This window comes from Platalea leucorodia (assembly GCF_965183815.1).
Source record: "Platalea leucorodia genome assembly, chromosome: 8".
Taxonomy (NCBI): Eukaryota; Metazoa; Chordata; class Aves; order Pelecaniformes; family Threskiornithidae; genus Platalea; species Platalea leucorodia.
In genome coordinates this window covers 10,292,402-10,317,512 of record NC_138830.1, presented here as the reverse complement: position 1 = coordinate 10,317,512, position 25,111 = coordinate 10,292,402, and the positions used below count along the sequence as shown (strand labels likewise).

General features: G+C 44.9%; 2 protein-coding genes across 4 annotated transcripts; one reads left to right on the top strand and one right to left on the bottom strand.

Annotated features, from left to right (window-relative positions):
- The first annotated feature begins 518 nt into the window (after window positions 1–518).
- EIF2A (eukaryotic translation initiation factor 2A) lies at window positions 519–24,921 on the top strand. Of its 3 annotated transcripts, none has more exons than XM_082320491.1 (14): window positions 519–555; window positions 11,452–11,521; window positions 11,852–11,926; window positions 13,384–13,502; window positions 14,646–14,745; window positions 15,139–15,221; window positions 16,649–16,722; window positions 16,879–17,023; window positions 17,924–18,040; window positions 20,256–20,827; window positions 22,216–22,332; window positions 23,212–23,340; window positions 24,312–24,377; window positions 24,462–24,921. In XM_082320491.1, the coding sequence occupies exons 2-14, from the start codon at window positions 11,475–11,477 to the stop codon at window positions 24,525–24,527; spliced, it is 1,710 nt and encodes a 569-aa protein (XP_082176617.1). In that variant the 5' UTR covers window positions 519–555; window positions 11,452–11,474; the 3' UTR covers window positions 24,528–24,921. The 3 variants fall into 3 exon arrangements, with proteins under 3 accessions (XP_082176617.1, XP_082176616.1, XP_082176618.1); XM_082320490.1 differs by lacking the exon at window positions 519–555 and adding an exon at window positions 8,640–8,717; XM_082320492.1 differs by lacking the exons at window positions 519–555; window positions 17,924–18,040 and adding an exon at window positions 8,640–8,717.
- Window positions 7,619–8,495, bottom strand: SERP1 (stress associated endoplasmic reticulum protein 1). The gene is made up of 3 exons (XM_082319558.1): window positions 8,254–8,495; window positions 8,076–8,151; window positions 7,619–7,898 (listed from the first exon to the last, which is right to left on the bottom strand). Exons 1-3 carry the CDS (start codon window positions 8,335–8,337, stop codon window positions 7,858–7,860), a joined length of 201 nt encoding a protein of 66 aa, XP_082175684.1. The 5' UTR covers window positions 8,338–8,495; the 3' UTR covers window positions 7,619–7,857.
- Window positions 24,922–25,111: the final 190 nt, after the last annotated feature.

The following is a 25,111-nucleotide window of genomic DNA, read 5'->3' as shown; positions in this document are numbered from 1 at the left end:
TAACTAAATTCAGTAGCACTTTTTTTCTAAACAAAATGGAGAGAGGTAACTTCAGCGAGCCAGTAATAGAATAATGCCAAAATTACAACTGCTTCTCTTGCAATAGACTTTTTTCTTTTATTCTAGGAAAAGCATAATTCTGATGCTGTCAGTGACCCTGTTGGTTTTGGTTTTGCACTGATATATGTAAATTAACATTTGGCTGTGTGCTGGGGTGTTGAAACAGTTTGGTATCTTGGTGTGTTAAACCCAAGAATTTACTTTTGAGAAAGCCCTACAAGAGCAAACTGCACAGCGTGCCTTCCCAGGCAGGCGTCATCCCTGTGTGCTGCAGTCCAGCTCGCTCTTGAGCCTTTACCTATTTTGTCAGGTTGTCTGCAAATGTTTGCTTCAATATCTTATTCTTGTCTATATGTCTAATTCCGGTCAGGTTTATGTATTAGGTAAAACAAAACAACAGAAGCAACACTGGAAACCGCAAGTTTTGGTGTCTTCAGGTCTCAAGGAAGCATCCTCGTCCCGTGTTCCAGAAACTTAGAGCATCACACCTTCCTGGTAAGCATCGGTTCACAGCACAGTTCAAAAAAGCCTCTGTGTGTGTGTCTGTGTATATGTGTATATACATAAAAAAGTACTCAGTGAAGCAATACACTAAAATGATCTTCACTTCAGTTGTAGATTGGTGCTCTTGGTCTGCTATAAGCACGCATGTGTACTGCTGTAAATCCTTTAGTGAAACAAGAGCTTTGCATGCAAATTAGAAAACAAAATATTTCAGTAGCTAAGTGTATTTTCCCTCCAGTGTGATGAATAGCTCACTCCAGCTATATGGTAAGGATGTAGCTGGTTAAGGAAAAAGGGACAAATTGGGGGACTTCTGGGAACAGAAGTCCTTCAGATGAATAGTTGATTAAAACTTTTATGGAGGGAACACTGTAATTCGCTCTTAAGGAGTGAAACAGAAAGGAGATATTTGAAACATGACTGAAGTTGTTCATGTCCTGCTGATGGTAGAAGTAGAGAATCAAGCCGACGAGAAGACAGTCCTAAGCACCTCTGCCTTCCGTGGAGCTGGTGTCTGCACATCTCCTCTCCCTCCTGTAATGTTTGTGCCCTTGCTGTGTGGAGTTCTCTTTGTGCGAGCTCTGCCGCACAGTGACAGTTAGATCCACTTACACACAGGTGTTCTGGATGGTTTTTTTTTTCTCTGAAAGAAAAAAGCTTTTAGTAAATCCAGTGAAAATAGGGGATGAAACAAAGATTAAATTGATCCTGTTTTAGAAATCCTTTGTTTGCTTTGTTTCACTACTGTCAGGTTTGGATTTGGTTTTTGGTTTTAGTTTTCTCCTAGTGGCAAGTTATATTCAGCTCTAAATGCCACCTCGGCTTGCTGTGCGAGAACACTATAAAATGGCAGAAAAGGGTCTTTGAATTGCTGCTGTCTGTTCCTGAGAGGCAGTCTGAGGTGGCTGCCCGGGGAGAGAAAGGAATAGCAGTTCCTCAACGTGAGAAGATCATCTTGATGTTATTAAATGTTTGATTTCAGAGAGGAGGAAGAAAGGCTTGTTGACAAACGATCGCGTTACTGTTGGGCTGTGTTGGCTGCTGCGCTGCTTTGTGCACACGGTGTCAGTCAGCTTCCCGCTGCTGTAAAGCTGTTCTTTGTTGTCCTTACGCTGACGGCACCGGCGATGTCAATCAGCGTTTGCCTCGCGTGAGGCTGGGCGACGGAGAGACCTGCGCTCCCCGCGCTGGGGGGCCCGGCGGGCGCTGCGAATGGGCGCTGGCAGCCGTGCCCGCCGCTCCCTGCCGCGCCGCGCCAGCTAATTGCTTTCGGGTGCTCTGTTGGGAAGTGACTGCGCCTAGGGAGCTGTGTGGGAAAGTGGGCTCTTAAGATGCGATGCTGTCTTCTGCGGGAAGCGGTGCCGTTGCATATTCCTGTAATACTAATAATCCTTTGAAATTATTCCATAGCTTCAGCGTAATGAATAGAGAAGTAATTCAGCTACTGGACTTGCAGTGCTTTGCAGTGGGGTTGACCCTACGACTGTGTGTGTGCTTGGCGCAGGTGGGAGGGCGAACGCGGTCGTGGTGTCTCTGCGGCAGAAAGCACGCTAGAGCAGGAAGGTCTTAAAGCGATGAAAGGTCTCAGCTTTGCGGTGGCTCTGAATTAGCCCCTGCGTCTCAAAGAGGATGTGACAGAACATGTGGGGAAAGGCTACAAAAACAATGGAGGATGCGGAGGAAATGTTTAATGAGGAAATGCTTAATGAGGAGAGCCTGAGAAGGCTGTGACTCTGGCTTGAAGGGGAGTAGGCTGCGGGAGGGCAACACAAGCAGCTCAGAGAGTCTCCAGAGAAGGTGACGGGTGAGGTGAGCACAGAACTGACATTCACCAGATCTCACCTACAGGGCGTGTGTATTTTTTCCATGTAGCAGAGAGTGAACTTTGGAGCTGGTTGCCATGGGATGTCGTGGGGCAGGCAGGATGTCCTAAAGGGGGTCAGGCAAATTCTTGGACAGCAGATTGATGAAAAGGGATGTGCCCTCTTACCACCCCTGCACAACACTTCTGGCTGAGAGGAGCGGGAGGGCAATGAACTGTAAAGGGTGGCTAAACTTGCCTGTCCTCCTTCATAGCATCTCTGACTGCTGCTCCTCGAGCCAAAGCACTGGGCTCGCCGGGGCCTGTCTTTTCTGAAACAGAGCTTTGCTCTTCAATAACAAATTCACACCATTTTGCAGTCTAAGGTAAGATTTCAGTTGAGCAACAGTAGCAAATCAGCCCCCTCAAATCTTAGTTTGAGCAGGTTTCATTGCATTTCTATTAGCGTGCCCCAGAAAGGCAAGTCACCTGGAGGAGTGAGGTGTGGGATGTGGCAGCTCTTGAGTTCCAGTAGCCAGTACAGCCATCTTGATTTTTTTGGTTTTTTTTTTTTTTTTTCCCTCCCCTGAGCTCACAGGGGCATTTATTTCTACTTACACCATGTGATATACTGCTTTTGTGATTAACAAGTGCTTTTCTCTTTGTGGACGCTCTGTGTTCATGTTAAAGGACTATGCGTTTTCCCTTTCCGAAGAGTGCTAGAGAAGTGACATTTGGCGAAGTCCCAGGTCCCCTGTCTTTCCGCAGCATCTAGGCCAGCTCTTCTGTCCCCAGGTACCAGCTGTGAGGCTCTGAGCTGGTAACGCCGTATTTTGTTCACCTGTCAGAGCTGCTGCTTTTGTAGCTGATGGCGAGAGCTGCGCACCCAGACCCTTCCCGGTTGATGGGCTTCGCCTGTCGTCCGTGGGCAGGAGCCCGAGCCTGCTGGGCACCGGTGCTGGGGGAGCCGGGTGTTGGTGTTTTTCCACGGGTTCTGTACCATCAGTGGGAATGGTTTAACATCTCGGCTTCAGGGAATGGTTTAACATCTCGGCTTCAGCGGGGTTGCACGGTGCCGCGGGGACGGCGGGGGAGCTGGGGACCTTTCCCCGAGCCCCCCGGGGTGCCTGCGGGGGGGATGCCGGCCTCTGCTCAGCGAGGGGCTGAACCAGAAAGCGGCGCTGTGAAAAACAGGAGCGTCGATATTTAATGGGAAGCGAGCCGGCCGCTTTCTCAGCGCTTGTCTCTCAAATAGGAAAAAGGCGCGACCGAGGGGGGCGGGCGGGCGGCGGGGCGGAGAGCCCCGGCGGAGCGGGCGAAACGGGAGGTCGGGGCCGGGGCTGCCGGCCCGGCCTGCGCGCCCCTGCCCGCTCCCGGCTGCGGCGGGCAGCAGGCGGCGGGCTGCGCTCGGCCCGCGGTGCCTGCCTGCGGCCGCGCCGCCCGCCCGGGGGTCTGCGAGGTGCCGCGGGCGGCGGGGCCGGGCCGGCGGGCGCGGCACAGCGGAGCGGCCGGTGGCGGTTGGGCGGCGCCGAGCACGGCCCGGGGCCCGCAGGCGCTGCGCGGCCGCCGGGCGCCGCTGTGGCGCGGAGCCGCCCGGCCATGGCGGCCGCCGGCCACGGGGCGGCGCAGCGGGCGGGCCGGCCTGCGGCCTCCCGCCGGGCCCGTGCCCCGCCGTGCCCCGCCGTGCCCCGCCGTGCCCCGCCGTGCCCCGCCGTGCCCCGCCGTGCCCCGCGGCCCGGCCCAGCCCGGAGGGAGGCCGGGCCCGTTCCCCGGGGGCTTCCCTCCGGAGCTCCCGGTCCTGACGCGCCCTCCCGCCGCTGGAGGTGCGGGGGTCCCGCGGCTGCCTCGCCCGCCCCAGGGTGGACGCCCCGTCGCTCAGACCCGCTGACACAGGCCTTGCTCGGCCGGCGGAGCTGATCCGTCACCCGTCCTCCTTTTCTGCGGGGGATTGTCACTATAGATCCTAACCGCCCTCCCTGCAGTCGGTGTTAACCAATCTTTTTAGACCGCCCAAGTAACAGCCTTTAAGCTTCTGAGTAATAATTGTTGCAAAAGGCGGGATTATTCCTTTTCTGTAAGTTATTTGATTCCTTCACAGCTGCTACGTCCAACATCTGATGCGATCAGGTAGGCTCTATATGCCCCATATAGCTGAGTGGATATACATGGCCGATGTCAGCTCGTCAGCTTTATCATTGGCCATTTTTCACGCCAGCAATAGGTTGGTAATTTTTCAGTTTGTGCCGTATTGAGGTGAAGGGAACCTTGCAGCGCGGTTGTGGCTGGCGCTGCGTGACGTGATGCCGAGGGGGGTGTAAAATGCCAGAGGCGCTGCTGCAGTCGCTACTGCACCGACTGCAGCTGCAGTGCGTCCTGCAGCAACAGCCAGGAAAGACTTGGCAGGAGAAGAGGGACCGCTTGCCTTGTGAAGCAAGACGTACGCCGATCCTGATTACTGAGGCGCAGTCTCACAGCCAGCCTTGAGGAGGCTTCACAGGAAAAAAAAAAAAAAAGACAAGGATTTGAGCTAAAAGTGAGTTGCATGTGGTTAATAATATCACCTCAACAGAACAGCGAGTTTAGCTCTACTGAAGAACCTGACCATTTCTGTAAACTGGTACTGCGTTACTTTGCCAGGATAGTGTACCGCTGCAGGCCATTGTACTGCAAAAGATGCTCTGTCAGTTCCTGGAAATGAGAAGTTGCAGTTCCGTGAAAGGGGAAATAAACCTGAGTATTGCTCTCTGGGTTTTTTGAAAGGAAGCAAGCCTAGAGCTTTGCAGCATTTGTACTTCAGAGTTAGAGTCTGCCACTAAACCATGTCCCTGAGCACCACATCTACACATCTTCTAAATACCTCCAGGGATGGGGACTCAACCACTTCCCTGGGCAGCCTGTTCTAATGCTTGACCACCCTTTCGGTGAAGAAATTTTCCCAGATATCCAATCTAAACCTCCCCTGGCGCAGCTTGAGGCCATTTCCTCTTGTCCTTGTCAAGTTGTTGTAAAGACGCATTGCCTGGGAAGAATAACGTAGGATATCGGCCTCCCCTCAACTGTCACCTTAGCATGAACACCACTCAATGCAGTTTATAAACCGTGCACACCTCAGATCTCAATGACCCACTGCTGTTTCTTCTCCTTGTCCCAGTAAATGACTAAGCTACCCTTTGCTGCCCTGGACAGCAAGTTCCCTGGACTACGGGAACATGCCTGGAAGCAGAGGCCCCCCAGGGGCTTCGGCCGCTGTGTGCAGACACGGGCCGCGTCCCTCTTCTAACTGCATTTTTCTGCTATTTAATACCACATCACCTGCAGAACGACCTCACTCTTGTTTTGCCAGCTCATCACAAAAGCAGCTGTGAGCTACGGCTCCTTCTCATCCCTTGTGCAGTTGCCTGTTCTTGGCTGTAACTACCCTCTCACCACTTTTCAATGAAGAGCACCCCCAAAACACTTTGGTTTCAATCCAAGAGCGCTTTTCAAGTGGCACAATATGCCAAACTGCAGTTATCTGACAGGCCAGCGCTGGCCTCTGGTCTGTCAGACAAGGAGTGCTGTTCATGCTGTAATTAAAACAAAAGCAGCTGCTGCACATCCCTTTATTTACATGTGACTAACAATGTGCTTCTGTTCTGAATCCAGCGATGCTAGCAGTGGAAAAAGCACGCTGAGCTACTTCATGGGCAAAGCACCACAAATGCCAGTGCCTTCTGTGTTTCCACCAAAGCAAGTGAGTCTTTAACAAATCTGTTCTTCAAAGTTCAGTAAAATAACACCGTGAGTGTGTGTGAGCGCCCTTGTTACTACGCTGTGGAAGTAGAAAATGGGTCAGGCCCCCCAGGCCTCCGCTGTGTCCCCAGGCTGCGCTCACAGTGAAGCGGCCTAATTTTGACACCCAGTAAGGCACCATTTTGCCAACCTCAAAACGAACACAACTCGCATTTGAAAAGAACTTTATTTAAAATCAGAGATTATACATACTTCCTCCCGCCGCCACCACTTACAAAATACGAGCGTCCAAGAACAAGGAATGCGTGTTACCTCGTACGGCTAGGTTCTGGGGCATGCTCTTGGCCGCGCTGGTTTACACCAGTCCCAATGATTTCATATGGAAATTTGACAATTCATTCATACAAAAGATCTGCTCCTTCACGGCTAACAGGCATTTACTTAATCTCTACAGAAACTTTTTTCTATTACTTCTAATGTAACCAGATTTTAAATTCGTCTTGCTAAGAAACCTGAAAAGAGAAATCTTCCTGTAGCAACTGTGTACAACAGCAGACTGATTTCAGACTGCCTCCGTTTACCACAACAGACAGCAAGAGGCCAACGCGAAGCCTGGGCCACCAGCAATAAAATATGATCAATAGCAGCATTTTCCACTGTGATCTCAAGTTACAGTCTTCTACAGATGTAAGGAGGGCTTTTTCTTTCCTTTTTTTCTTTAGTATCACTGAGAAGGAACTGTGATCATCCATAGGGAAGCAGTTAAGTACTGGATCCATCGTTAGATGAAATCGTGTTGAAAGCAGGATTTACCTTAAATAGGATTAAATATATATCGCAAGACATACCACACTCTGCAGCTGCTGCACATAAAAGCAGAACCGTGGGCAGGAGGGGCGGGGTCCCTGTACCTGCACGAAACATTCCCATACAACACTGTAAAACTTAAAACTATCACCACTTGTTGAAAGTTGTCCAAGAAGTATTTACAGCACAGTCATGGCCCGCGGCCAGGAGAGGCTCGGTAACAGCCCTGGCCCGAGCCACTCAGCAGTTTGTGAAACTTCAGCATCGGGTTATGTCAGAAACAGCTGCTGCTCGGTCATGCTGGTTTCTAATTAAGTAACACCCACTAACTCTATACAAACAGGCATTTCATATTTATTAGAACAAGAGGTATAGGATAAAGTTTTCCGTCGTGATAAGCGTTTGAGCACTAACGCACTGCCACATGCTGCAGTAAGACTACTCTACGCGTACAGAGAGGACGAGTCACTTCGGTAAGCTACAGAACGCTGCACGGCCCAGCTGCTTCATTATGAACATGCTTCGTACTCCAGCTACTACAAAAATCCTGGCTTCCGACTTAAATAAAACCATTTCCAGCTATACAGAGACTTAAACAGATCTCAAGACCGGTGTTTACAACAGATGTCAGTTCCTAAGTATCTACATTGCATACAGTTTAACATATCTACAGAGAACATGACTGTATACTTCACTGAATAAGTAGGTCCACGATTGTAGATCAACAATATAATTTTATTGCTTTATACATGTGGTGCTGTTCAAGGCACTGTGGCATGGGCTAGAAAACTCGGAATGACTCGTGAAGGGACCTGGAATGTGGCACGGCCGATGCCGAGCACCGCTCCTCGGCAGCTGCTGCGATGAACCGGGGCTGACGGGGCGCCGGCCAGGGGGGACAGTTCATGGCAGCGCTGGGGGGCGCGGACGGGCCTCGCCCGGCGACGGGCCCCTCACATGCCCATCCGGATGCTCTGGATGATCTGGAAGATGGCTGCAAGAGAGGAGAGGAGGGGAGCGCTCGCCGGGCAGCGCCCGCAGGGGAGGCGGGGGGCCGCAGCGGGCTCCCCTCGGCGGCCCGAGAGGGGCTGCGGGAAGGGGCAGCGCCGGGGCCCGCCGCCGCCGCCGCCGAGGCCCGGGCCGGGCCCGCCCGCCCGCTCCGCCCGCTTACCTGATCCGCAGACCACAAAGATGAACAGCGCCAGCAGCCAGGGCCCGACCGACGCCTTCTCCTCCGGGGCCGTCCTCTGCGGGCACAGCACCGCCGTCACCCCCACCGCCGGCCGGCCGGACCCCGGCCCCCCGCCCCGCCCCGCCCCGGCCCGGCCCGGCCCGGTCCCCCCGCGCACCGAGGTCTTGGCGACGTTCCCGCGCTGCGTGATGTTCTTGCTGTGCTTCTCGTTGGCCATGCGGATGCGCTGCTTGGCCACCATGGTGGACGGACGGACCGCCGGCCGGCCCGGGCCGCCGCCGCCACCGACCGCTCCGCTCCGCTCGCTCGGCTCCGCGCGCCGCCCGCTGCCAGCGTCAGCACCGCGCGGCGCCGCCCGCCGGAAACACGCGCTGCCGCGGGCGGGGCCGCCTCCCGCCGCCAACCCGCGGGCCCGGCGGCAGCGCTTCCGGGGCAGCGCGCGCCGCGGCCGGCGGAAGCCCCCGCCCCCGCGTCACGTGCCGGCGCCCCCACCCCCGCCCGCCCCCGCCCCGCGCGACGTGGACGTCTCTGGGGCGGCCGCACCGCCCCTCACCCGGAAGCGGAAGCTGAACGCGCCGCGCCGCCGCGCCAAGATGGCGCCCCCCGTGCCGCTGCTGGCAGGTGCGGCGGGGCCGGGCGGCGGTGGGGCGAGCGTGGGGCCGCGGGACCGGCCCGGGTGGGGCTGGGGGCTGGGGCCGCGTCGGGCTGGGGCCGCGTCGGGCTGGGGCGGCCCGTGTGCCTTCTGCCGGTCCCCTCTCCAGGGCACGCCGCTGCGGCGTGGCCGGGCCCGGCCGTGGGTCCCGCCGCCCTCTGCTCTGCCCGCCGGGCCAGGCCTCCGCTCTGCTCCCGGGGAGCTAGACAGGGCCGCGCCCGGCCGCGTTGTTGCCTCATGGGCCCGGTCAGCCGTTGTCCCGGGGCACGGGCGGGCCCGCGGCCGGGCCTTCCCCTGGGGGTGCCGGCTTCTTGTCCCCGTCCCTTCCGCACCTGAGCAGCCGCTGCTTCGCCGCGGGGAAGGGCTCGGGGACGTAAAAGCATGTTTTTTTTAAAGCTTGCTTGTTCTTTTTCCTGTGTTAATTCTGTCGCGCGGCCAGCTGGTAGCTGAGGAAACGCTCCCGGAGGTGCTGTGTGAGAGGAGACAGGGCGACTGGGTGAGAGCAGGGCAGGCCCGTTCGCCCGGCCGTGCTTCTCTGGGGCTCGGAATGGATGGTGGCAGCCCCAGGGGCTGCCAGGACGCGAGGAGCGACCTAACGGAGTCTCTGCAAGCCGCTTAACAGCTAGCGGGAGCCCGTAGCTGACTGAAGCATCTTCACTGTGTTTTGTGCTGTTTCTTTTAAGAGTCGTTCTTCCTTTTCTCTCTGTTTTTCTTTTTAAGTAAGTTGTCCATAACATAAAGGATGTGTATCTTTCTTTTCCTGTGTTTCTAAGCTTTAAATGTCCACATATTTATCCTCACTCGGGTGTATCGAGGGGCTGCAGTTGTTCAGGGTGGATTTTGGAATTCTTGCTACTGTCTATAATCTGTTGTAAATTTGGATCTTAATTTTTCTTGGGAGTCTGACGGAGGACCTGGAGAATAGACTTGAAGCAGGGGTGCGAAGCTAGTGGGTTGTATTTAAAGGGTTGTTAAAAGGTACCCTTGAGGTATGCTAGGGGTGTGGTGTACCCCCGATAAAGTACAAGGCTGTAGAGCAGGTGGAGATTTGAAATCTATCCAAACAGTATTTTCTCCAATCTAATAAACTGTTGCTTAAAATGTTTTCCATTTGTTAATTAGATTCTAAAGTGTTATGAGAGAGGTGAGGTAAGGATACTTGGCGGTTAAAAGAGCAGCTCTGAAAAGCAGCGTAAGGATGTTTGGTGGCAGACGTTGCTGTCGTCCAGGCATTGCGTGGCTGGATCTGCGCGTGGATTCCGTTGCGTGGTTCACATGCGAACTGACCAGGCCGAGCGGGAGCGCTGCTGTTCTGCTGTCAGACCTCCCGTGCACGCTTCCTTGAAATAATACAGCTGCAGAACCTGCAGCCTGAGCTAGTACAGATCTTGCTTTCTTGAGTCGTGTTTGTCAGTAAAAAACTGTCACCTCAGTAGACATCTTTTGTGTCTCAAGAAAATGCATAAAACACAGGTAATGCCTACATAACAACTGCCCATTTTGTGGTTTAACTTTGAATTCTAATATGCTTGTAATAGAAGCATACCTGCAAAAAGATTTGTTTTATTCACTATGTAACAATTTCAACTGCGTGATTTTGCATTAATCTGTCTTTATTTCTTGTTTGTTTTCTACTGCTGTAAGCATGACGTCGTCTCTGGAAAAAAAAAGAAATTTGAAACACATTTCATATTGATATTTCTTTCAAGCCTTCTGTTTTTCAAGTTGAACTTCAATGTTGAAGCCAACAATAGGGCAAATCCTGTCTCATGTCAGCAAAAAAATCAGTCTGACATAATCTTTCTTTGGCAAATGCTCTTTCTGTGTCTAGGCAGTTAATCCTCGCTGCGGGGAATATCTAGGCAGCCCTTTTCAACTCCATTATGCGGACTCCTGTGCAGCTCTTGCAGCGATGGAGAATTTTCAGCTTCTGCAAGTTAGGCTTCATGAAAGTGCCTCTTGCAGCAGGGTTGAGAGCTGAGGACCATCGGCCATTTTAGGATGAGATGTTGTCCCACCCTCCTTCCTTATGCGGGTGCAGCTCTTCTGTAGTTTGAGGTCATCCTGCGAGATGAAGCCAGACTCTTGTTTTGTGGTGTCCAGTGAGGGAATGATGGGCAACGAGCTCAAACTGAAATCTAGGAAATTGCACTTAAACATAAGAAAAGCTATTTTACTGTGAGACTGAACATGGGCGTAGGCTGCCCAGAGAGGCTGTGGATTTCCATCCTTGGGGATATTCACCTTCTGGCCAGGCACAGCCCTGCAGCCTGGTATCGCTGGCCCTGCCAGAGCAGGGGAAGGATGGGAGCTCCAGAGGTGCCCCTGCCTCAGCCCCTCTGCCGTGCACCTCATTTGGGTCCGTCCCACTCTGCCCTGCTGCCCTCGGCAGTGCTTCTGCTCCCTTCTTTGCACTGGCATCAGTGCTCCTGTGGCAGAGGGATGAGACGGTTCGTAAACTGACCTCGCTAGGAGGGCTGCACTGCCTCTGTCCTGTGTTTTAATCCTGCGGCTGCCTTGGATGAAGCCAGCTGGCTCGGCACGTGTTACGTTCTGAATTTTCTTTACAACACTCTCTCGTTTACTCTAAAATGCACGCAGGGGAAAAGTGCGTGCAGGTCTCAAGGTTCATAAATTAGAATAAACCTTTGCTTTGGATGATTTTCTGAATTTGAAATTAGTAGCTATTTTTTTATCTTTCAGTGAGAGGATCTGAAGGGCTTTATATGGTGAATGGGCCACCTAGTTTCACAGAGAGCACAGCGTTTCAAAGGTACTGTCATTATCACTCTTTTTGATCTTTTGCAAAAAAGAAATAATTTTCTAAAAAGTAAAGGTAGACTCTAGAACTGAAAAATGTAGAAATATAAGTGAATTTTTTCTTACTGTCAGTAGTTCAGAAAATGGATGGTTTTGAAGGCTTTACGCTTGCCTGGCTTCTCATTGCCCAGGTAATAATCACTGAACAATTGCAAAGTAGATTGCACTGTTACAAAGTGCTATTTGGGGGCACAGCAGGAAAATTGGTGTGTTGCTTTTTGTTAAAAATACTTTAACTTATGTGGTATGTTTGAATACTAATGTGCATTTCTTATTTCTTTAGGGACACTGGAAAAAACTGCAAAGCTGTTGCTTTTAGCAAGGATGGTTCCCTCTTTGCCTGGTGCAATGGAGAAAAGTTGGTGCATTTTATGATATTAATCATTTAGTTTGTATTAAATAAATCAAATCAATTATGCCCCATTTACTCTTGTCCATGTAAAGGCTGTGGCTGTTAGTGAAAACGTTTGCATACACACTTTAAATGCAGTTTACTTTTGCACTATTTGCAGTAATGGCTTTGTTTCCTGAATATCAGACGAAATATTTAGTGTTTTTCTTATATTTATAATGCACCCATTCCTGTGGAATCTGGATATGCTTTATTTGGGTTTTTTGTTCATACTTCCTAGTATGATAGTACCTGGTTTTCTGGGATTAATCTATTAAAGTTCATAGAAAATGAAGATTCCATGCACCTTACATGCAAACATCACAAGGTTTCTTTCTTTTATAGACCAGGTGCATTAGAGTTTACTAGAGACTGTTCTTTACATAGGAGCGCATCATGGGGTTGCTGCTGTAAAGAGGTGATAAGGCTTTTTCTGAAATATCAGTATTCTTACTAACAGGTTAAAAAAAGTATTTAGTAATACCATATAACCATTTATTTTAAAGTAGGTAACTTAGATGTAGGATTCATTACTTTCACTGTTGTTTCTGGTTCTCCAAAATATCCAGGCTCTTCATTTTTCATTGAAAAAATCATTTTTGTCAATTGGAAAGTCCATTTCCAGAAAATGTTTGTGGGGAAAAATGCTTTCCAAACAACTGGGTTGTATATCCAGGTACCCATACTTTAAATGGGAATATTCCAAATGGCAAATCTGTCCAGTCCTGCCATGCCTCCTTGTTTCGGGGGCTGTCCATCTTCCTTCGTTTTTGAGGGGGAGCAGTTAGCGAGATGGTGAGGAACAGGATCCTAATGCAGCTTCTGAGAACAACAGTGGCTTGGACACATCTTGATGTGATCTTTTTTGCTTCTTTGGATTCCATATGTGGCAGTTCTTTAATATACAGTGTTCAGAGGTGCTCCTTGACCTTGTTTGTTCAGCCATCTGACCTTTGCTTCTTATTGTCCATGTCTCCGGGCGTCCCCCAGCCGCAGAAAGCCCGAATCTTAAATGTTGCATCCTTATAGTTAGAACACCTTTAAAAATACGTGGGATAAATGTGTGTTTTAATTAAGTTAGGATCTTTCTGTTGCTCAGCTTCAGCACTGTGGAAGTGTGGATGGACTCTGTATGGACAGAGAATATCTGGTCTCTGGTTCAGAGTTTAAATGTTGCAGATAAAAATATGTGATATGTTTTGGCCAGTGCTTTCACTTTGTTTATATTATGCTTGGGCATCTGGTTTTAAAATGTGTTCTTGCAAAAATTTAGTAAAAGCAGGAAGGGAAAAAAGCTTTTCTAATTTTGTTACATAGGCCAAATTTGGAACAGATCTAGAAGAGTCAAATACGTGAAAAGTTACCTTGGCTATTAATTAACTATTCTAAGCATGTTTTATTGAAATAGCATCTTTTGGTTCCAGAGTAAATATTGTTAATGTCACCAGTGCTGAGTTACTGCGTTCCTTTGATCTTCCAAAGGCAGTTTGCCTTGAATTCTCGCCAAAGAATAATGTTCTGGCAACATGGCAGGCCTACACAAGTGAGTATTTTACATGGGGTAACTGCATATCTTAATTTGGTTTGCAGGCCTTCCATTACCTCATTTGTCATTGTAGCATATTTATTGGCTAAATGAGCAGTATAGAAAGTGTACAGAAAATTATATGGGTAATCAAGTATATAGTGGAGGAGGGAGGGATGCCATCTTCTGAAAGCATCTGGTATCGACCATTCTTACAAACAGTAAATCAGACTGCACGTACTAACAATTACTCTATCAAGTAAATCATGTGTTTCTAAAAATTGCTAACTGATCTTAGTGCAAAGAGTGTGTTTGAATAATATGCTGTTCAAGCAGTTTATATCCATGTATAAACAAGGAAAATGGTAAGCTGTCTCAGAGGAGTCATGTCCTCCACTGGGCATAGCTGACTTGAGTGTTCTTCATTGTCTAGAGGGCTTTATTCTCTCCTGTGCCTCTCCATGGAGTTTATGTTCCTGATTCAGATAGCCTCAGTCTCATCTAAGTTGCGTGTCTAAAGTAGACGGCGTAAATGCTTCCTTAGACAGAAAGAGCTGGCCATAAGCTGAGCGTGTGGGAAGTGGTCTGGGACGGGTTGTAGGATAAGACAAGGCTGCACAAGTGACAGGATTGATGCCAACTGTGGACTGTTAGAGAACTGTTTGGAGGCCTATTTTGAATCACTGGTAGAAATAGAGAGGCTGTAGTATCCAGAGTGAGTAGAAAGGGTACAGAGAGTTTAAAACCAGCAGAACCATTTTGCATGGCTTGCAGATAGATTGCAGCATGATGGGCAAAATGTGTTGCATTCTTGTGAGAACAAAATGTAAGAATGGAGAGCATACCTTCATTGTTTGCCAAGAGGACAGCTTTCGATTTTGATTAAAAAATGTTTGTTAAAAAAATCTGTCCTCGTGTTGGTGGTCCTTGTCTTGTAATGGGAGTAGAAACCCTACGCTTCCAAAGGTTAGTTCTTTCTGTAGACTGAAATGTTAATAGGTAAAGCAATTAGCAGTCTAGGGTTTAGTCCTTCAGGGGTGGGATGCTTCTCATTAGAAGTTTATGCATGTTTGATTGCTTGTAGAATCGTGAGATGGAATGTCACGGTGAAGTAGATTTAATCCTTAGAGACCACTACCATAATTCATTTTTTTGTTGCAGCTGCTAAAGATGGCACAGCGGGGGTGCCCAACTTACAACTTCATGATGTGAAAACTGGAAAATGTTTAAAATCTTTCATCCAGAAAAAGATGCAGAACTGGTAAATAACTTTTCCAGATGTTAATTGTTTGCAAAGAAATGTCATTTCCAAAATCTGATCCAGGTAAATAGAGCTTTTAGTGTGGTGTTGGCTTTCAAATTACTGCCTGCTACTAGCTGAAGGCAAGTATCTGTGCTTGTAAGTATCTTTGTATGTAGTTATAATTGTTCCTTTCTTAGTATAAATTCACTATCATTTTGCACCACAGAGAAAGCTGGGGAGACAATAACTAAGTCTAGTTGTATATTTTTTTATTATGCAGATGTCATTTGTCCATTTAAAACATGTATCATGTTTGAACTTGGTTGGCTTTAAAAATGGAGGGAAAAAAAAATCCTAGACTGCTACATATGAGCATCATTCAGTGTTTCTAATTTTTTTCTTTAAATGTAGGTGTCCTTGCTGGGCAGATGATGAAAGCATTTGTGCCAGGAATGTAAACAATGAAGTGCACTTCTTTGAAAACAACAACTTTAGTACGCAAGTATTTCTATACGATAGTTTCATTGCATTCTATATAGGCATCTTCTTTTGGATGTGGGGGTTTTTTTGCTTTCAATTTTTTTCCTCGTTTCTTCTTTTGCTTCCTTTTTATTCAAAATATTGCCTACGTTCTATTTCAATTTGGAATTCAGAATCATTTGGAATTCAGAATTCATGTTCTATTTGAATTTGGAATTCAGAATCATTTGGAATTCAGAATCATTATTTTTAATGTAATATCTAATTTTAATTATATTTTAATCTAATATCTAATTTTCAATTAAAGAGGCCTGATTTTGTATTGTTTCTCATTTAATGAGGTCCACGAAATTGTCAATAGAGAACGTGATCTAGGATTACTTCTTTGGGTTATGTGTGTCCTGCCAATGAATTATTAAAAAATGGCTCATTAGAAAATTTATATTGATGGCGAAAATGAAGTTGTGAAGCTAGAGCATTTTTATAAAGGAAATTTACTGCTAGAGGTGGAATATTTGTAGTCAATAGAGGTCAAAAAGGGAAAGGGGAAGAAAAAAGCAGGAAGATAAAAATGAATTAGAGCAAAATTTTAAAGGAATAAAAGAAAACTGCTGGAGGAGAACAGCAGTGCGTGGTTTGGGGTTTTGGTGTTTTTTGGTTTGTTGTTGCTTTTGGGGTTTTTCTGGTTTTGTTTGTTTGTTTTTTGTTTTTTTGGTTTTGTTTGTTTGTTTGTTTTGGTTTGTTTTTAAAGCTGCTACAAGAATTATTCTGGGAGCTAAAAATACAGCCTATGAGAGGTGCAGTTTCCTGAAAATTAGCCCTACTGATGTTAATGCAGCTCTACTAGGGAAGCATGGAATGTCCGTTCCAGCATGAGGTCTGCTGCTCAGCGCAGACTTCCTTGCTGGAATAAGGTTGTGGGTTGCTGCTGTTTCTTTACTTTTTAAAGATGCATTTCCCATAAGTTGTTTGTGTAAAGGAGCAATGTTCAGCACAGAACAGGCCTTTATGGACTTCCTATCAGGAAGAACCATCCAGTAAAGTTGTGAGGGGAGAATCCCTGGCTCTGTGTAATGGTGCGTGTTATCTGGACGTGACTGCTGCTTCCTCTGTAGTCAGCACAGATAAGATGAAGAATGCTGTGCCTTGCTTAAAACATGAGCTGAGTTCATGTGGGGTTCAGAAGCTTCCTTGCTGTTTGAACTTCCAAATACTAAATACTGGATTTCAGACCTAGGCTCAGTTCAAGTTGGTTTTGTAAATAAAAACGTGTGATGAATGGGAAGGCAATGGTTGTTTGCCTACTAAAAGAAATCCTTTGTCCTTGTATATACTGTTCTTTATTATCCATGATACAGACCCATAAAAAGGTATAGTTAAGTAATCCAGGCTACCATCGTTTGTCATTAACGTCATCACATCTGTGACTTTTTTTTTCCAGATACTATTGCAAACAAACTGCATCTACAAAAGGTTAATGATTTTGTGTTATCTCCAGGAGCACAGCCAACCAAGGTACTTCTGATATAGTTTCCAATTTTTTCTCTCCCTCGCCCCCCCCATTTACTGTAATTAATTGTAATAAACCCCCAATTACAATGTACTAATAGTGAATAGACCCTGTGCTACCAAGAATATCATCTGCAATAAAATCTTATGGCTTTGTTTTAGGTTGCTGTGTATGTTCCGGGCAGTAAAGGTGCACCATCGTTTGTTAGACTCTATCAGTATCCCAACTTCGGTGGCCCTCAGTCTGCACTAGCTAATAAAAGTTTCTTTAAAGCTGACAAGGTGATAATGCTATGGAACAAAAAAGGTATAACAGCTGTATATTTAAACTTTTATATTCCACCCATTTTGGATTTAATTACTTTGTTTACTGTGTGGGTTTTGCATTTAATTTGCACAAACAGATAAATACTGAAGATATCCATTAATGCCAATGCCATGTTAAGGTTACAATTCTGAATACCCTGAAGTGCTCATAACTTCCTGTGTTGACTTTCATGATTTTGTATATTGTAATTGAGAATATTCTACATGTTGGTAAATTCTGCAGTTGAATAGCAAAGTCAAATTGAATTTTGCATTCTGTGATGATAATGTATTTAGACTGTAAACATAAGATTGTACCAGAGCATAAACTATTCTTGATCTGTAAAATTGTATATACACAGACATATCACAATTGGGTGACTTGCACAGTCCTGTCTGTGCTTTGCTGTTTGTTAGCAATGAGCTGTTTCAGAATAACTTTGTAAAAACTGTTTTACTTCAACCCACATTGATTGGAATACAGGGAAGGTATTACATACGTGTAGAAACCACATGTGGGCACACAGTTTTGGATAAAATAGATGTACATACAAAAGCTGTTAATGAAACATTTTATTCAAGGACTGATCAGGATGCTTGGTTCCTGCCTTAGATGAATATCTTTTTTATGGCTGCAAAAGTGTGTTCACCTTCTCATAATTCAATGATGAACGAACAGACTTGGCTTATGCTTTTCCTCTGAGAAAGGAAGATATTTGTTCCATTTGGGTTAATGTTTAGGAAAAATTAAATTTAGAAGAGAATGATACCAGCACTGTTACACAAGCAACTAGCTAGAATTCATAATCAAACTAATTTCTCTTTGTTCATGGCACTTTGTGAAATGATTTATATGATTTGCAATAATGGCATTGAAATAACTGTGTGTCTATTCTATTAGCCACTGCTGTGCTAGTAATAGCTAGTACAGAAGTTGATAAAACAGGTGCTTCATACTATGGAGAGCAAACTCTGCACTACATTGCAACAAATGGAGAAAGTGCTGTTGTACAATTGCGTAAGTCTCGGGCATTTTTTCATTGTATTATAGCTCTTGATAGTGGGAATTGCTGTTTCACCAGCTTTTGTTTAATGTATGAGAGCATTTTTTTGTTAGTGTAATGAAGTGATCTTTTTTTTTAAAAAAAAAAAAGTACTCTTAACAAAAAATCCTTCACCACAATTTTTTTTTAAATCTGGAGTAAGGTGGGGTTTTGGTTTTTTTTTGTTTTGTTTGTTTTTTTGTTTAATAGCTGAATTATGTTGTTGTCTTTGGTATACTTGTCTTAATGCCAGTGGCAGAGTGCACACACTTTCAGTTTAAATACACAAATAATCTGCTTGGGAGGGCATTGATGTGCACGGGAAGGGAATTGTGCATGTTTATAAAGGAAAGACCTGGACAACAGAGGCAGCTTAATGTCTGAGAAACCAAAATGGGCAGGAAGGTATGTTACCAAGTGGAATAATCCTACATGCACTTTTAAACATCATCAATTGCATGTCACTCCAGGAACAGGAGCAGAGTGAGAGCATTTTTTTTAAGTATATTAGAAAATGGAATGCCTATATTTTGTATAGTAAAATGGAAAGAGTTCCAAGACATAAAAATGACATGTTGGGGAGAAGCAAGTTGATGCTCTTAATTTCAGTGTCTTGTTTGAACTGGAAGTCTATTCATTAATTTCCCCTATGGTGGTATTTTTTCACTATCTTGAATTGTTGCTGTTTATGTTAAACACCTGTGCTGTTTGGGATTATAGAGAGGCTAGTTTGTTGTGACTATTTCAAAACACTGGGGATGGGGTGATGTAGACTATCTATGCTTAAGTGCCTGTAGAGAGAGTGACTATATTCTCTTCAATACTGGTGCTCATTGTGAGAGCATCTGCAGTTTGCGCTCTGTAGCAAAACTTGTGGTAGCAAGTACTGTGCCCCATTTCCCTTTGTTGCTAACTTCACTGGGGAAAAATAATCAGGATTATAACTCAGTATTTAGAATCTCTCTGGGACCACTTTCCTGGATTGAGAACACTAGTTGTTTAATTACATGCTTATTAAAACCTTCTTTGCCCTTTGAAATGCATCTTTATTCAACAGGAAGCTTATAATTAGTTTTCATTTGGTGGGCACTTGGAGTGAGTGGTGCCTCGTTTCCTGTGGATTTGTATCTTCTGGTTACTTTTGAGGTCCAATTTTGAAGCTTTTTTCCACACTAACATTTGTAGAGGGTTTTTCATTTTTAACTAATACATGCTCATGCTGCAGCCTTTGCCTTAGCTGCTGAAGCCGGTATAAAGCTGCCCTCATCTCTCTAGCTGCCGACTGTCATGAAATGTGCAGGAACGTCATTTTCTTTTAGACCTCTGTCTCTGCAGTTGCATTTGGTTAAGTTTTAAAGGGGAAAACACACAGACAGTATGATTGCACAGCCTCGTTTCTAAAGATAACAAGGCTTTAGAATAACAACAGGAATGAACAATTTAAATAGTTTGATATTTTGGGTCAACGTCTGGATTTAAGAATTGTCAGTGATGCACTTGGCATTTATCTGAAATACAAGTAAAGATATCCAGATTATGAAAAGTTATAATGAGCTATCGTTTTTACTTACTTCTGTATGTTTTACATGAGTTTCTATCACTAATTCATCATTCTTCAATATTTCCAGAATAGCTTCTAGCAATATCAAGTTTTAATCATTATGTGTAAAACCATTTTTTTGTATGCGCTCTCACTTTAAAATCTGTCTTAGAAAATACCATGCCTAAGCACGGTCCAAAACTTAGATCAATATTTTGCTGAGCTATGCAATATTTCTTAGATTAAAAAAAGAGGAACTAGTATCCAGCTGGTATAAAACTCCTGTTTTTGCAGGTTTCCAGTGGGACAGTTTGAGAAGGTCCTGAGAGATCATACTTGAATAACGAGGAAAAAAAATAAAGGCATTTTTTTACATGAAAAAAATATGCTTACTGTTAAAGTGCTGATGCTGACACTACAGAGGTAATTTGGAACGGCTGCAGTTATTGTTGTGAACCTTAACTGAAATTACCAGAAGATAAAATGTTGTTTCTACCTCTATTGTTAGCAGAATTTATTTTCACTGTCAATAATTAGATCACAGCGTTTTAGCAAAGCATGAAATTAAGAATCGCTATTGATTTTATTTTTGCTTGCACTGAAAAGATACAGTGTCCTAACAACAGCTGCATATTTTCCTTTTCCTTTAGCAAAAAATGGTCCTATTTATGATGTTGTTTGGAGCCCCAATTCTGTTGAGTTCTGTGCTGTGTATGGTTTTATGCCTGCCAAAGCAACAGTTTTTAATCTGAAATGTGACCCTGTGTTTGATTTTGGAACCGGTCCTCGCAACGCTGCCTACTACAGCCCCCATGGACACATCCTAGTGCTAGCAGGATTTGGAAATCTCAGGGGACAGATGGAAGTGTGGGACGTTAAAAACTACAAACTGATTTCCAAACCAGTAGCCTCGGATTCCACATACTTTGCTTGGTGTCCCGATGGGGAACATATTGTAACGGCTACGTGTGCTCCCAGGCTACGAGTCAGCAATGGTTACAAGATATGGCACTACACTGGCTCCCTTTTACACAACTACGAAGTTCCATCAAACGAAGAAATGTGGCAGGTTTCCTGGCAGCCCTTCTTGGATGGAGTATTCCCAGCGAAAGCGGTAAAATACCAGGCAGTTCCAAGTGAATTGCCCAGTGCTGAGCCAAAGCCTGCTCAAGCGTACAGACCTCCAGCCCTGAGAAACAAACCTGTAACAAGTTCCAAGCTCGTAAGTAGAGGGTTTCATATATGAACTAAATTGTTCTGTTCTATTGCTTTGCCCATCTTTGAAGCTTGGCCTCAAATATGCGTATATATTTAATGAGAGACACTAGAAGAGTAATCAGACTGACAGTAGTTTTGTGGGGTCTTTGAGAGGTTTTCTTGATAATACTCTTTGACACTTTGCTCACTGTTTGCAAGAATGTATGCTAGAAAACTGAAATTTCTTTGGTCCAAATACACTCCTTTTACAAAGTAATTTGCAAACTTTAAAAACTGTCTCTACAACATGCGGTGGAAAAATAAACTGCAAATTGGGTTTAGAGTGAAATTGGGTACTCAAGATAGAGGCCTCTGATTCAGGTGACCTGACTTACCAGTCTAAACCCAGCTAGACAAGTGGCTGGCTGTCCTCCCAACAGCTTTTTTCTTTTTTTTTTTTTTGGGTAAGTTTACTTGATAGAGATTTGATTGTTAGCAAGTCAGTTGTGGTTTAAACAGGTTTCAGTATAGTGACCTACTTGTCTAATTAGTTTCTTTTCTGCAAGTTTTCAAAGTAGGCTGAGTAGCAACTAATTGCATTTAACAATTGCACCCTTGATGTTTAAGTCTGAGAGCGCTTTGATTTTGAGCCTTGTGCTTTTGAAGGAAGGACTGCTGCTCGGCTTGTGAGGAATCTGTTAATCATACTAATGCCTGATTTTACAAATGATCAACAAGCAGAGGTAGTAGAGAAAAGATGCCTTAAATTAGATGAAATAATGCTGTTTACTTATATGGGCAAGAAATCTTGTCATATGCATTAAAACAATCCAGCTCCTCAATTAAGAGTTCTCTTAAAAAAAAAAAAAAAGATGACTAAACAATTTCCCCTTTTCAGCTCCCAGCCAACACCCCCCACCCCCCCAAGAAACCCCACCCCATCTCCCCTCCCAGCAACCCATTTTTCCTTTCCTCACTAGGAGTTTGAGTTAAAAAGTTGTCAACAAAAGCAAAATGCCAAGCTTCAGTCATTTTGTGCTGCCTTATTCCTCTTTGATTTTATTTCCCCCTGAGACGGAAACCATGATGATTTTGTTATTTTATCAGAAATCCATGAAATCTGTAGGACATACAGGATAGTCCCATCCAAACTTGAGAATGGATGCGTTTGAAACCCTTTTCACATTGTCTTCTGCTACGCGAAAGAGAAAGGGCACATACTTTTTTTTTTTTTTTTTTTCTCTCCCCCCCTTTCTTTCTGTCTGTGTTTCTCCTTCCTTTATGGTTCATCTTTGCATATGATGTTGTCTCTAAGTAGGTTTGGGTGTTCACTGTTAGTTTTTTTTTTTGTAGCAACACACTAGCCAACATGGAACAGAAATTTCCTAACTGTTAATTTTGCTTATCCCACAGCATGAGGACGAGCCACCTCAGAATATGAAACCACAGTCAGGAAGCAGTGATAAGCCACTCTCTAAAACAGCTCTCAAAAATCAAAGGAAACATGAAGCGAAGAAAGCTGCTAAACAGGTACTGCAAAAGTAGATCCTGCAGGGATAATGTTAATTAGTTTTCACAAACAGCAGTGATCAGTCTCAGAGCAGAGACCGTTAGTTGCACTGAGAGCCCTCCACACGTTTTGCACGTGCTAAGTTGTGGGGAGGGTGGTAGACTTCTTAATCAGACTAAAGCAGGTAGGATGACTTAAAAATAGCAGCTTTGGTTAGATGCTGTGAATGTTAGCTGAAATCAACGTTGAAACTAAGTAATTCTGCCCTTTCACCTTCAGACAATCTGCACAGTTTATTCCAGTCTTAGGTGAGAATTAAGAACAAACTCGCTGCTTTGATGTGTCCCCCTGGCAGGGCAGGGCAGGGCTGAGGCAGGTTATCAGGGCAGACCAAAGACAGTCGTTTCTGGGTCACCTCTTTGCCTGCTATTCTCTGGCTAGGTAGATAAAAATCAGCTCTTAGTATTAGCCTTCCAATTTCTAGTAACTTCTGAAGCAATAATTTCTTCAAGATTTTTTAATTTCTTGCACTGGTTTTGAGTCCTTTCTTTTACTTCAGAGACAATGACCCACCAGTCTACTTTATAAAATATTTGTGTATGTGTGTGTTGTGTCATCCTTACTGATGTTTCCCTATGCTATGTATGGTTGGTGTCTTGAGAAAGTAGAAATTAAACAAGAAACAGCACGTGAGTTGTTATAGATAGCCCTTCTTTCGTGGAAAGCATGTAAATAGGTAATGCAATACATCAAAGCAAGTTACAAATTTTGGAGAACACCAGCAAACTAGTGAAAGAACAAACATTAAATGGATCCCTTGAATTTATTAAAGATATTTTGCAGTCCCTTTGTAGTAGAACATATTTTCTAGATAACGCGTTTATTTTATTTATTTACAGGAGGCCAAAGCTGATGCGAACCAGGAATCTACACAGTCCTCAGCATCACAGAATGCACCACGGAGTGCTGTGCCTGCCGTAACATCAGGAGATCCTGAAGTTGACAAGAAGATAAAGAATTTAAAAAAGGTGAGGGGATTTTTTTGTAATGAACAGCAGATTTCTCTAAGAGATGGTCTGTAAGACCGAGTTTGATTGCAAGGTGACTTGAGCTCAGCAGGGTAGCATTTACATAGATGGTAATTTCCTGAATTTGTACACCAACTTCCTTTGCTTTTCCATCTTGCAAAACAGTAGAGGTCATCACTTGCCAAGACCCCTAAAGTTCTTATCAGAGCAGCGTCTAGACAGCATAGAAGCCACTGACAGGTGCACAGAAGAGAATTCCAGTCTCCTGTTATAAATACTGTTGCATGTGCACCCTGTCCTCACAGCTGAGGGGTAGGGGTACATCTTAGAGGTGTTCATGCTTTGAAAGCAGCTGTGTGGGCTGCTTGTTTATTGGATCTTGGATGTGAGGAGGGAACCGTGCTGTGTGGTTTTGGTTTCTTCCCTAACTTCTAAATGGCCTGAGTTTGAAGGTTACTGCCAATCTTGGAAATTCTGGGATTAAATAATTTCAGAATGGAAGTTGTTTGGTTCAGGCTAGAGAATCTTTCCCCTTTCTGCATAATCCTTCAGGGCTTTTTTCTCTTGGCTGCCTCCTGCTTTTCATGGTCCTCTGTTTTGATTAATACTCCAGGCTTCCTGAGCAAAATATGTGGTGAAGAGGGATAGTGATAGTGGTGGAGTAATTTCTGAATTTGGATTTAGTTCTTCAGTGAGATAATGCATGGTGTTTATGTTTCAGGGACTAAGAAGCGCTTCTGTTCTCTAGGTTTTGTTCATTAAAGAAATTTCTTTTTATTGGTGGGGAATTCTGGATTGAGCATCTGGAGATGCTTAAATGAAATGTGCCTTCCATATTGAGACCTGCCTCCTGGTAAATCAGGCAACTGCAAGTGCAGGAACTTCTAAGACTGTTTATTCTATTCTTGGTTCACCAATATTTTTGTGTTAGTGTGGGTTTTTTGTTGTGTTTTTTTTCTTTTTTTTTACAGAAACTAAAGGCAATTGAGCAGCTGAAAGAACAAGCAGCTGCTGGCAAACAGCTAGAGAAGAATCAGGTACTGTTAAGTTGTACACAGTTTATTCAAGTTTCATTTTATACAAGTTACATCTGTGACATCTTGTGTGTTTTTTTGTTCTAGTTGGAGAAGATTCAGAAAGAAACTGCTCTCCTTCAGGAACTGGAGGACCTAGAACTGGGTCTTTAAAACTTCATGGAAATCCAATGTGGCGTTAACACAAAGTTCATGCAAAAGATAATTTGTATTAACTTGAACACAATAAAATGTTTCAGCAAATGACTGAGGATGCAAAAGTCCACAGATTTGCTGCACACTTGCCTTTTAAAAAGCTTTCCTAAAGATTTGTGCACATGTGAAACTAAACAAGTAACGAATATCACATCAGCCAGTTCTGCTGCTGTTCAAACCAGAAACGTGCTTATGTTCCTAAAGCATATTGCCTAAAAACCAGAAGCTGCCCATTGTTTTATCTTTTCCTTGTTTGGGTGCGAGGAGGGAAGGTGGTGAGGTTTACCCATTTGATAGCTTTATTATATTTAAAAAGATGTGAACTTTATGCAATAACAGGATGTAGATAAAAATAAAGAGCATTTAATAATAAAAAGCACTTCTGTTCTTCTGTTACAAGGGCAGAGTCTTTAAAATAACGAGGCCAGGCCACCATCATCAGAAATAATTAACTGCTAAGGATAAATGAAGCTTCAGATCCTGCAGCTGCTGTGGTGACCCTTGCAAGTTTTTTACTCCGTGCTTTTTCTTTTCCTTTTTTC

Bases quoted from the DNA above. Each gene is read 5' to 3' on its own strand.
- SERP1 (XM_082319558.1), bottom strand. From the start codon at position 8,337: ATGGTGGCCAAGCAGCGCATCCGCATGGCCAACGAGAAGCACAGCAAG. The intron at 8,152-8,253 runs GTGCGCGGGGGG...CTGTGCCCGCAG, and splicing joins GGAACGTCGCCAAGACCTCG to AGGACGGCCCCGGAGGAGAA. The intron at 7,899-8,075 runs GTAAGCGGGCGG...CCTCTCTTGCAG, and splicing joins CTTTGTGGTCTGCGGATCAG to CCATCTTCCAGATCATCCAG.
- EIF2A (XM_082320490.1), top strand. From the start codon at position 8,690: ATGGCGCCCCCCGTGCCGCTGCTGGCAG. The intron at 15,222-16,648 runs GTACGCAAGTAT...TTTTTTTTCCAG, and splicing joins CTTTGAAAACAACAACTTTA to ATACTATTGCAAACAAACTG. The intron at 22,333-23,211 runs GTACTGCAAAAG...ATTTATTTACAG, and splicing joins CGAAGAAAGCTGCTAAACAG to GAGGCCAAAGCTGATGCGAA.